At 47.6% G+C, this 12,582-nt stretch overlaps 1 protein-coding gene across 4 annotated transcripts in view; it reads left to right on the forward strand.

Moving 5' to 3' along the window:
- Positions 1 to 12,582, forward strand: part of SOX5 (SRY-box transcription factor 5) — a 633,967-nt gene that overhangs the window by 558,301 nt on the left and 63,084 nt on the right. For all 4 annotated transcript variants that reach the window (XM_048499520.1, XM_048499517.1, XM_048499519.1 and 1 more), the window contains exon 11: positions 5,715 to 5,887. In XM_048499520.1, coding sequence (XP_048355477.1) covers positions 5,715 to 5,887 — 173 coding nt within the window. The remainder of the gene's footprint in view (positions 1 to 5,714; positions 5,888 to 12,582) is intronic.

Consider the following 12,582-nt stretch of genomic DNA (forward strand, 5'->3'; position numbering starts at 1 on the left):
CTCAGCTCTTCCAAGCCAGGTTGGTGTGAGGGAGAAGGGGGTGGGGGAGATTTTGCGCCGCCCCCCCCTTGTGCCCGGGGTCATTTGACCCCACCTGTCCCTGTGGGCGGTACGCCACTGCTTTAGCTCTTTCAGTGCCTTTTGCAAAGCACGATAAACACACTCACACCAGCAGCAGCAGCCCCAAACCTTGCAACAGTTCAACGCTGAAACTAATCTGCCATCGGCTCCTCTCCCCTGAGCACCAAGGAGACACCAACCTACATCCTCCGACAATCGGCAGATCGGCTGGAAGGTGCGCGCGATACCCCAAGGATGTGTAATCGGACATGATTAGACAAGGCCCTTGAGAAACAGAACATTTATAATTGAGACAAAAGAGGGGGGAAAGAAAGTATTAACAACACTTTCCTTCACGTGGCAGTTAGCCATTTTATATTTCCTTTCTTTAATCTTAGTGTTTCTCAACAAATCATGGGATTTAATAGCATGTTTTGGCAGATTAGAGGATTTACGGCCCAGATGTTTTTTGTTCTAAAAATGGATTAGGGTGGTAAAGTTTGCTGGAATCCACGGAACATGTTGAGGCAAGCCGGCCATTCTGCACCTGATTAGTGCTACCCTTCTGTCTTCTCGGCCCCTCCATCTGTTACGATTCACCGGCGGATCTGGTTAGATTTAGCCTCATGTCGCAAACAGAAGTCCCCTTTTTCCGGGCAATTTCATATTACAGTTCTGAGGCTCTTCGCAAAAAAAAAAGAAGGAAAGTCTTGCCAACGCCCCCGTTAAAAGATGCCGAAAAGGGGGGGCGGGGAGGAATCGGGGCCGGTGGGGGTGGAAACCCACTTAGATATTAGCTTCCTCTCCCCCCCCCCTTCCCCTGTGACGCACCTCAAAATAGACCTGGGGTCTGGAATCTCCTTTAAGCTGCAGAAAAGCCGGGGGTTTTTTTTGGGGGGGGGGGGAACGACTCACAGGCATATCGTAATGAGTATAATCTACAGCCGGCTACAATCGGGGGGGGGGGGGGAGAAAGGGGGGAAGTGTTACACAGTGACACTTTTAAAATGAAAGAACATTAGAGGATGCTTGTAATGTTTTAAGGGGAAACCATTAAGGGGAAACAGTTAAACTCGACACATGTGTGCCGGGGATATACGTATGTACGTATATATGGGCACTGCAGCCGAGGAGCTAACCTCTGACCTAGAGATGGCAGGGTGGGAATTAACATGACTCTGGAGTTCCTTAGGTGTTTCTGAATGAGAAGGTGGCTTGGAGAGGGATGGGAATGATATCTTTCGGAGGAGATGTATCTGCTCAGCCCTTGCACGGCAACGAGAAGCGTTGCCACCTGTGGTTTATGAATGCATCTAGGAGTTGGAAGATGTTTTAATTCCAGATTAATGAAACCTGGTTTTCTATCTGCTCCTGGAAGGGTAGTTATCCCCCTGCAATCGGCTGGGAAACATCTTATTCGGGACGGTGCTGGTTGTAATGCATATGTGACTGTAGCCCCTTCCGCACATGCAGAATAATGCACTTTCAGTCCACTTCCAATGCACTGTGCAGCTGGATTTCACTGTGCGGAATAGCAAAACCCACTTGCAATTGTGAAAGTTTCACTGTGCGGAATAGCAAAACCCACTTGTAATTGTGAAAGTGGATTGAAAGTGAATTATTCTGCATATGGGGAAGGCGCCTGTCTAGATCAGGGGTCTGCAACCTGCAGCACTCCAAATGTTCATGGACTACATGATGGGATTTGTAGTCCATGAACATCTAGAGAGCCGCAGGTTGCAGATCCCTGGTCTAGATGCCGTATATGGCAAACCTATCCTATGGACTTATTATCTGAGTTGCATGACGAGGGCTAGGATAGAAAAGGAGAATGAACTACATCAGGAAGATCAGCCTGGCTGGCAGAGACTGGAAGATTTTTCTAGTCGGTCATTCCGTTTGTATTTATTCCCTGCTTTCCCTTCCACTCAAACAAGCAGCCTACAACCTTGTTCCTCTGCCATTAGTTCCTAACATCAGCTATTCAGAGGTATACTGCCTGTGCATATGGAGGGTCCATTGAGCAGCTGTTGGTTGAACCTTTTCCCAGCCATGTTGCCAGTCATTTCAGCCAATCCCGTTTCTTTGTCATCGTCTTTAATGCTAATCTTCATTACTATTTCTTGTGGCAAAGGCTTAAATTCAGCAGACCTTTCTTTTAGCTATTTTGATTGCTGTCCGTCAGTTTGGTTACATTCTCCAGGGTCCGGTAGTCTGTTGAAAGAGCTGAGGAAAGGGTTTGTGGGAGATAGGCGTTTTTAGATGGTGTTTCAGTGTGCAGCATAAATGCAATCGGACCAGCAGCCATAGTGCTCCGCTTACAAGCAGTGTCCTGTATTCGAATCCCAGCCCTGCTGTAGACTTGGAAGGAAATCCCACCACCCTGACCCTCCAATCTCTATAGGTAAAATAGGAAAACCAGTAACTTATAATAATAGCCAGGAGATAACTCCTCTGCGATTGATTTTTTTTCCCTTCCTTGCAAACAATACATAATTTATTCACGTGATTTGATTGAGTGGTGGGGAAAGATTATTTAACATCCTTGAACTTTAAAGAGTCTCGCAATAGCTCTCGAGATGCTAATATTTGTTTTAGTCTGTTGAAGGAATGAATTAATTAAACCTGAGACAGTTTATTCAGAAAGTAACAGAATGATTTGCCCCATATGATAATCAGCCCTGCCCCAGATAAGCCCAGGATAACCTGACGTTGCCAAATAAATGTAGCTAAGCAGGGCTGGCCCTGGCTAGTTTTGGATGGGAGAGTCTGCCCCATGACGAAAGTCTCAATTGAAGCACTCAGAATTGGAACATGATATTCTTTATTGCAGAACTATAGTAGGATATATTGGCAGGTAAGATCTGGAAATACATCACAAGCTGCTCATTGATAATACACATAAGAATCCCCCCCCCTTTTCCAATGACAGGTGGAACCCATTTAAGCAGGCAGTATAATATAATTGGATGTTTACATAACGGCGAGGCTGGGTTCTCAGGGCAGAGAGAGCTATGTTGCCCTTACACCAAGCGAATGGAGTACGAACAGGCAGTTTTCCCAAAGAGAGGCCTAGAGTGCGCAATACAGAGGTCAGGGCGTGAAAAGCGAAAAAGCAGGCAAGCACACCCACACGCACACAGATATCAAGATCCCGGCAGGAAAAGCAGCTTTACAAAGACTCCCAGATCCTTTTATTTGAGGACAGCAGCAACGCGGCACGACCGTCAGGGGCATGACAGGGAAACCACCGAGGAAGTCCAAGGTTGTTGTGCAGAGAAAGGGAGTAGCAAACCACTTCCTGTTTCTTGTCCTGAAAATCCCCCAGGGGGTGAGTTCTGGGCTCTGGTGGAACACCTTGCCCAATGGGATCAGGGCCCTGCCTGTAAGACAGAGCTGTCCCACTGTAAGTCTCTGTGACTCCAGTCAATAATTGAGACCCTAGAAGGGTTCAAAAGCTTTATTGGACTGTGTCAGGACCCTTGCTACAAAAGCCAGAGCTGGGGAGCCTGGCTTCTGCAGTTACATTGATCTCTGATTTTTCTGCTTTTCCAAACTCCCCCTTCCCACCATTCCCATAACAAATGAAGGATAGAGGAACAAGGCAAAGTCAGCATTGTAATGTGTCTCAGTAGTTCTCAAGGACAGCTGTAGACTCATCCCATCCCCGGGGGGGGGGGGGCAGGAACGAGGGAGGCTTACTTCACTAGCAAAGAAAGTGCCATTAACAAACACAGATAACAGCAAGTGCAGGTGTTACCTTGGTGCCACCCCTCTGATGCAGGGGCATACTGCCTAAGGGGAAATGGGGTGACCCATGTCCTCGGGCTCACATAGACCTGGGCGCCGGCACCAGCTCTGCGTGGTAGATCTGGATGCTGGCGTCGGCTCCAAGCAGTAGACCTGGACACTGGCGCAAAGCTCCAGGCAGTAGACCTGGACACTGGCGCAAGCTCCAGGCAGTAGACCTGGACACTGGCCAAAAGCTCCAGGCAGTAGAGCTGGACACTGCCCAAAAGCTCCAGGCAGCAGACCTGGACACTGGCGCAAAAAAAAGAGAGCTCCAGGCAGTAGACCTGGACACTGGCCAAAAGCTCCAGGCAGTAGACCTGGACACTGGCCAAAAGCTCCAGGCAGTAGAGCTGGACACTGCCCAAAAGCTCCAGGCAGCAGACCTGGACACTGGCGCAAAAAAAAGAGAGCTCCAGGCAGTAGACCTGGACACTGGCGCAAGCTCCAGGCAGTAGACCTGGACACTGGCCAAAAGCTCCAGGCAGTAGAGCTGGACACTGCCCAAAAGCTCCAGGCAGCAGACCTGGACACTGGCACAAAAAAAAGAGAGCTCCAGGCAGTAGACCTGGACACTGGCGCAAAAGCTCCAGGCAGTAGACCTGGACACTGGCGCAAAGCTCCAGGCAGTCGACCTGGGCACTGCCCAAAAAGCTCCAGGCAGTAGACCTGGACACCGGCGCGAGCTCCAGGCAGTAGACCTGGACACCGGCGCGAGCTCCAGGCAGTAGACCTGGACACTGGCGCGAGCTCCAGGCAGTAGACCTGGGCACCTGCCAGGGGGGTGTCCAGATTTTGTCTCCGGCCTCCATTTTTTCCTAGATACGCCTCTGCTCCAATGCCAGGTGAGGTGGGAGCCAGGCCTGGCACCCACCAACATATGGTTGAGGCAGCTACAGTCTACCGTCTGACAGCCTCCTGCCCTTATTTCTCTGTTTTACCAATTGGGATACTAATTTATGGGTTTTTAGAATGTTAAGATTAGATAATCACCATCTCGATTTTTAAGATATTTAATGTATGAATTGTACGGTTTCGTATGCTAGAAGCGGCCCTGAACCCATAACGGGAAGGGCAGCCTGTCAATTTAATAAATAATTTGTCTGTGACTGGACGGGACTGGAGTTACAATTAAAACTATGTATTGTCAAAGGCTTTCACTGCTGGAATCACAAGGATGTGGTGGGTCTTCTGGGTTGTATGGCTATGTTCCAGTAGTATTTTCTCCTGACATTTCGCTTGCATCTGTGGCTGGCATCTTCAGAGGATCTGCCAGCCACTGATGCAGGTGAAATGTCAGGAGAAAATACTACTGGAGCACGGCCATACAACCCGGAAAACCCACAACATCCAAAACATTAACTGCTGATGAGTTGGTCTTGGATTGGTTAACGGAAGCATCTGAATACAATACTAGAACCAGGGGGCATTCATTGAAAATGCTGGGGGGAAGAATTAGGACTAATAAAAGGAAACACTTCTTCACAACGTGTGGTTGGTGTTTGGAATATGCTGCCACAGGAGGTGGTGATGGCCACTAACCTGGATAGCTTTAAAAGGGGCTTGGATAGATTTATGGAGGAGAAGTCGATCTATGGCTACCAATCTCGATCCTCCTTGATCTCAGATTGCAAATGCCTTAGCAGACCAGGTGCTCAGGAGCAGCAGCAGCAGCAGAAGGCCATTGCTTTCACCTCCTGCACGTGAGCTCCCAAAGGCACCTGGTGGGCCACTGAGAGTAGCAGAATGCTGGACTAGATGGACTCTGGTCTGATCCAGCAGGCTAGTTCTTATGTTCTTATGTTCTTAATTGTTTGAATTGTCCTTTCTTTTTGGTGCCCCCTGCCTCCCTGCCCTCTTTGCAGATATCCTTTCCTCTATCACGTCGTCAGGTTACTTAAATGACCACGATGCTGTTACCAAGGCGATCCAGGAAGCCCGGCAGATGAAGGAGCAGCTACGGAGAGAGCAACAGGTGCTTGATGGAAAGGTGGCCGTCGCAAACAACCTGGGCCTGAACAACTGCAGGACAGACAAGGTCAGTTCCGGAGTCTTCCATCTGAGGGGGGACTGTTGGCAGTGGGGCTACGGCTTTGATTTTACAACTTCTGCCCCCGTTCTCTGGTTTCAGCTTTTTTTCCCTTTGAAAAATCCTTCCTGTGTCCCTGGTCTTTTAAAGGTATAGTAATAGCCGTTGCGTCTCAGTGAGGGGACAAAGGACAACAATTATTCAGGGAAATGGCAATTTCCTAGATCTCTTCAGCAGCGCCAAGTTAACCGTAAGGCTGATGGTACGCAAGAGAGCCTGTATGTGTCGTGGATAAGAGCAAATATACTGTAATCTGGATTACAAGGCTTGATTCTCCACTCCTCGACCTGAGCAGTGGAGTCTTACCTGGTAAACTGGATTCGTTTCCTCACTCGTCCACGTGAGGCCTGCTGGGCGACCTTAGGCCCGTCACAGTTCTCTCAGAACTCTCTCGGCCCCACCTACCTCACAAGGCGGTTGTTGTGGGGAGAGGGATGGGAAGAAGTTTGTCAGCTGTTCTGCCTCCCAGGGAGGTTGTGAGAATAAAGTGAAAAGGGGAGGGAGAGCACCATATGCTGACTAGAACTCCTTGAAGGAGGGACAGCCCCGGGAATTATTCCCCCCCATGCCTCTTGGAGCCAACAACGTGAAAGGGGGGCACGAGGGGGGGGGCAGCAGGGCAAAGCTAGGTAGGCTGGCTGTGGGCAGCAGGAACGTGTCCGGGACAAAGCTGTGCTCACTGGCAAATCTATCCTACTCTAGCAGTGAAGCCAATTAAAATTGTGCTAGAAGTAAGCGGGTTCCAGAAAACGCATCTGTATAAGAAATCTTGCTGCGATGGACATTCGCCCCCATCGCTCAGCAGACACGATGTGCATTATCGACCATGCTATTTCAGGCACGGAGGATCCGCGTACACATTAAAACGAATACACGTTGGGGGGCATGAAATATCAAAGGAGCCACAGCTTAGTAGTAGGCAGGTGAGATGCATGCCAAATGTCCCAGGTTAGATCCCTGGCATTTCCACTTACAGGGTCTTAGGTAGCCAGAGTCTTCTCAGCCTCAGATTCTCAGGAACTGCTGGTGGAACAGAACAGACTTGTTAATCTTGGTTTGTCAACTTGGTTTGTCAACTTGTTAATCTTGGTTTGTAAGTCATTTAAAATAAATAAATAAATGGGCCAGTTTTATGTCGGTTCACTTTAATTGTGGATTCATTCATATAAGCATTAATCATTTATCTATGGCAGGGGTCTTCAAACTATGGCCCTCCAGATGTTCAGGAACTACAATTCCCATCAGCCCTGCTACTTGGCCATGCTGGCAGAGGCTGATGGGAATTGTAGTTCCTGAACATCTGGAGGGCCATAGTTTGAAGACCTCTGATCTATGGGCTAATGAATAGGCAGTTGCTGAAGGCCAGCTTCATGGCTGAGTAGAAATTTGAACCCAGAGCCGGCGTGGTGTGGTGGTTGAGAGCATTGGACTCTAACCTGGAGAACTGGGTTTGATGCCCCACTGCTGGGTGACTGCGTGGTGCTGGATCCCAGTTCCCCGAGAACTTTCACTGCGTGGTGCTGGATCCCAGTTTCCCGAGAACTTTCACAGCCACACCTGCCTCACAAGGTTGTTGTGTGGAGACAAAGAGAATGGAGTTTGTAAGCTGCTTTGAGATTCCTTAAGGTGGAGAAAAGCAGGGTATAAATCCAAACTCCTCCTCCTCTTCTTCTTCATTTCTAAAGCAAATCCCAAGCCCACGCAAAATTCGGTTGGTAATAACAGCTGTGGGAAGTTCTGATTTTAATACAACATTTATTATTATTATGGTAGATTTCACAGCTGCCAGATCTTTAGCTGGTTGTTGGACTTCATGACAATTCGAGCCTCACCCAGAGGCCTAGGAAGTTGTAATGTAGCGGCGTAGTATTCGTGCGGATCCCAGCAGGGCTGCCTTCTGAATTTGACAGATGTTAATTTTGTCACTTCGAAGATGTTTCAAGTGCTGCCCTAGTGTTTTTGGGATGGCGCCCAGCGTGCCGATTACCACTGGGACGACCTCAGCTGGTTTGTGCCATAGACGCTGAAGCTTGATTTTCAAATCGCGGTATCTAGTGACCTTCTCGTGTTCTTTTTCAATGATCCTACTGTCATCGGGGACTGCTATGTCGATGATGGTCCTCGATCACGGTGATGTCTGGTGTATTGTGTTTCAACACTTTGTCCGTTTGGATTCGAAAGTCCCACAGGATCTTGACCTTCTCATTTTCCATTACTACTACTACTACTACTACTACTACTACTACTACTACTACTACTAGTAGTAGTAGTAGTAGTAGTAGTAGTAGTAGTAGTAGTAGTAGTAGTAGTAGTAGTAGTAGTAGTTGTTGTTGTTGTTGTTATTATTATAGATTTCACAGCTGCCAGATCTTTAGCTGGTTGTTGGCCTTCATTACAATTTGAGCCTCATTATTATTATTATTATTATTATTATTATTATTATTATTATTATTATTATTATTATTATTATTATTAGTAGTAGTAGTAGTAGTAGTAGTAGTAGTAGTAGTAGTAGTAGTAGTACCACTACTATTATTATTACTATTATTATTAAAATTAAAATTTCTTAGACCGCCCCTTCTCCGAAGGCTGCAAATTATGGCTGCAAACTGCTGTCTTCTCGTAGACGGGCAGTTGATCAGCGAGTGTGTAATATCCAAGGGTTTTTGTTCTCTCTCCCTTTTGAGCCAGTCCCATGAATTTTCACACTCGTGGCTTCCTCTCCCCCCTCGCTGAGTGTGTGAATAGACTCTCTGCTGCCTTTCTCTGCCACTTTAATCACGCTGGAAATTGAGGTAGTCTGCTTGGCCAGGAAACACTCTTGAAAGAACTGCGGACAGGGATCCATTTTGCATCAGCTGTTCTCCAACTTACCTGTGCCTTTATGGGATGGCTGATTAAAACAATCCTTTACTTCGGTTTAACATGAAAGCTCATCCAATCTTCCCTGCAAAAATGAAGTGAGTCAATAAGCGTCGCTTCTCTGCTTGTTCCTTGGTGAAATTTGATCAACAGGCACAGTAAAAATAGGCAATTGCTTGCATGCAGACAAACATATTCAGTCCTGCTATCCCAGAAGTGTCTCCTCTGGTTGGCAGTAGCTCCCCAACACTGAGGTCAAGCGGGTAGGCCATCCTGGTGATCCCTTTTGCTGCCAAGGTGCGGCAGGAGGGGACTTTCAGGAGAACTTTTTCTGTGGGAGCCCCCAAGCTGTGGAACAGCCTCCCAGCAGAAATTCGCCAGGTGCCAAATTTATGGATTTCGGTGCCTGGTTAAAACCTTCCTCTTTACCGAGGCCTTCAATGTGTGACCCCCCGCCCCCAGGGTCCCCCGCATTGATGCCAGCTGAATGGTGGGGAGGGTGGGGGGATTTGTTATGATGTTTTTATTGACTGTTTTTAAAGGATGTTTTTTATGGTGGTTTTTAATGTTTATGTTGTTAGGATGCATGTTTTATCGGGACTTTGAACCCCATTATGTCAACTGCCCTGGGACTTTGGTGTAGGGCAGGGTATAAATGGAATGAATGAAATGAAACAAAATAAAATAAAATAAACACTTTGGGCAGGAAAAGGACCTTTCCCGAAATCTGCGGCCTGAAAGGCTACCTGTATCTCACACCTTGTTACCTTGTGCTCAGATCATATTTTAAAGGCTTTGTTTTTTGGCTCTTAACAGATCCACCTGCAGATCCCTCCAGATACAGCCTGGCTCATTTTTGCCACTGGCCGCTCTAGCAAACGTGTAGGTTATACATTCACTTAAAATGTGTCCCCTTTCTGCTCTTTTACATCTGGGTAACCCCCCTATGGAAGGGTCCAGCTGTTCCCCCCTTTTGGGGGGGAGGGTTTTAAAAATGAGTTTACCGGACGCCTTTTATCGTATTAACCTCTGTTTTAAATGGAATTTTAGTAAGTTTTAATGATTATTTAAATGGAGGGAGCCTATGTAATTTGTTGTTGTGTATTTGTATGGTTTGCTCCCCAATCTAGTATTGTGTTGATTATGTTGTTCACCACCCGGAGCCCCTTGGGGATAGGGCAACATAAAAATTTAAATAGATAGATTAGACAGACAGACAGACAGACAGACAGACAGACAGACAGACAGACAGACAGACAGACAGACAGACAGACAGACAGACAGACAGACAGACAGACAGACAGACAGACAGACAGACAGACAGACAGATAGATAGATAGATAGATAGATAGATAGATAGATAGATAGATAGATAGATAGATAGATAGATAGATAGATAGATAGATAGATAGAACTGTAGACACAGGCACACTGGGCGATTCTGCACAGCACAAATAAGACATCCTGAGGACAGGAAAAAGGTGTCTGGGGAGGAACTCCGCACAGCTTTCCCAAAAAAAACGCCCTCGGGATGCCTTATTTCTGCCCAAGCCATCTTTTTTTGAAGTCACGAAAATGCCGACTTTCCCCCCAGAAGTAATCTTCAAGATGTCTCCTCTTGCAGTGCGAAGCTCGGGAGACTTCTTATTTTTCCTGCTGACTGTTAAAGCTGTCGGGGCAGTTTCATCTGCCACTCGCACCCGACGTTTCGCGATGCTGCAGCCCTGCAGCTTTTTGCTTGAGGTTTTCCCAGGACATTTGCTCTTTAGACTCTGATCCTGGGCACCTTCTCAGCACGAAAAGTCCATGCTGGTATTCTGCTTGTCCTGCCAATTCGGGCAATATAAAGTTTTCCCTTTTTAAACATTTCGATGAGCTGTCTTCAAAGACACGAACACGTGATTTTAGAATCACAGCCAAATCTCACGTACGTGTGTTAATGTCTTTGAAGACAGCTCATCGAAAATAAAGCCCACAGATTTACTGTAGCATCTTATTTGGAGCCAAATAATCTACTGTCTCCACCCTCAAATGTGTGTGCGTGTGCCTTGCCGTCAAGTCCAAGTCAACTTATGGGGCCCCCAGAAAGGGCCTTTCAAGGCAAGTGAAAAGCAGAGGGGGCTGGGCATTGACTTCTCTGCAGAGCCTTCCTTGGTGGTCTCCCATCCAAGTACTGATCCTGCTTAGGTACCAACTTACAATAACCCCAATGAGGGGCTTCCAAGGCAAGTGAGAAGCAGAGGTGGTTTGCCATTGCCCTCCTCTGCAGAGCCTCCCATCCAAGTACTGACCCTGCTTAGCTTCCTTATGGTGACTCCAATAAGGAGCTTCCAAGGCAAGTGAGAAGCAGAGCTGGTTTGCAATTGTCTTCTTCTGCAGAACCTTTCTTGGTGGTCTCCCATCCAGGTTCTGACTCTGCTTAGCTTCCAACTTATGGTGACCCCAATGAAGGGCTTCCAAGGCAAGTGAGAAGCAGAGCTGGTTTGCCATTGCCTTCCTCTGCAGAGCCTTCCTTGGTGGTCTCCCATCCAAGTACTGACCCTGCTTAGCTTCCAACTTATGGTGACCCCCATAAGGGGCTTCCAAGGCAAGTGAAAAGCAGAGGTGGTTTGCCATTGTCTTCTCTTCAGAGCCTTCCTTGGTGGTCTCCCATCCAAGTACTGACCCTGCTTAGCTTCCAACTTATGGTGACCCCAATGAGGGGTTTCCAAGACAAGTGAGAAGCAGAGGTGGTTTGCAATTGTCTTCTTCTGCAGAGCCTCCCTTCCAAGTGCTGACCCTGATTAGCTTCCAGCTTATGGTGACCCCCATAAGGAGCTTCCAAGGCAAGTGAGAAGCAGAGGTGGTTTGCCATTGTCTTCTTCTGCAGAGCCTCCCATCCAAGTACTGACCCTGCTTAGCTTCCAACTTATGGTAACCCCAATAAGGGGCTTCCAACGCAAGTGGGAAGCAGAGGTGGTTTGCCATTGCCTTCTTCTGCAGAGCCTTTCTTGGTGGTCTCCCATCCAAGAACTGACCCTGCTTAGCTTCCAACTTACGGTAACCCCAATAAGGGGCTTCCAAGGCAAGTGAGAAGCAGAGGTGGTTTGCCATTGCCTTCCTCTGCAGAACCTTCCTTGGTGGTTTCCCATCCAAGTACTGGCCTTGCTTAGCTTCTGAGATCTGATGAGATTGGGCCATATAATGCTGCCTTCCGTTCCCCGCCCTGAAATACCTTTTAGATCAAGGAAGTTTCTAAATGAAAAAGCACAATTTCAGTAAAAGGTCAAGCCCTAACATCTCTTGTTTAGAAAAAAATGCGTTGTGACTCGTTGGGAGAGCTCAATGGGGGGGGGGTTACCACTCCCCATTAATGTTCTCTTCTGCCACCCTCCAAATAAACTTAGTGTTATTTCCCCCTCCCCACCCCCCATCAAAGTCACCCATGACCGAAAGAAATCTCGTGAATGACCCCCAAGCATAAAATATGGAAAAACGGCTGTAATTTAAAGAATCTCCCAAAGTGGAGCACGAAGACGAAAAACGTACTTGTAGTAATAGGTGACTATCGCTATATGTTAATCTGTTTTAGAAGGATAAGGCCATGTTGGGGGGCTTTTGTTTTGGGGAGCAGGGGGGAAGGGAGCGGGACCCTCGATGGCCATGTAAGCCTCAGAGCCCCAGAAAGGGTACAGGGAAGTGCGGGGGGGGCACGGGGGGAGGAGAGGGAACAGAGGATAGTACCGCACAAAGAGAAAGTGGCATGTCAGGTACAAGACGAGTGTTTGCGAGCACAAAGGAAT

The sequence above is a fragment of the Sphaerodactylus townsendi genome, linkage group LG06 (genome assembly GCF_021028975.2).
Source record: "Sphaerodactylus townsendi isolate TG3544 linkage group LG06, MPM_Stown_v2.3, whole genome shotgun sequence".
NCBI lineage: Eukaryota > Metazoa > Chordata > Lepidosauria > Squamata > Sphaerodactylidae > Sphaerodactylus > Sphaerodactylus townsendi.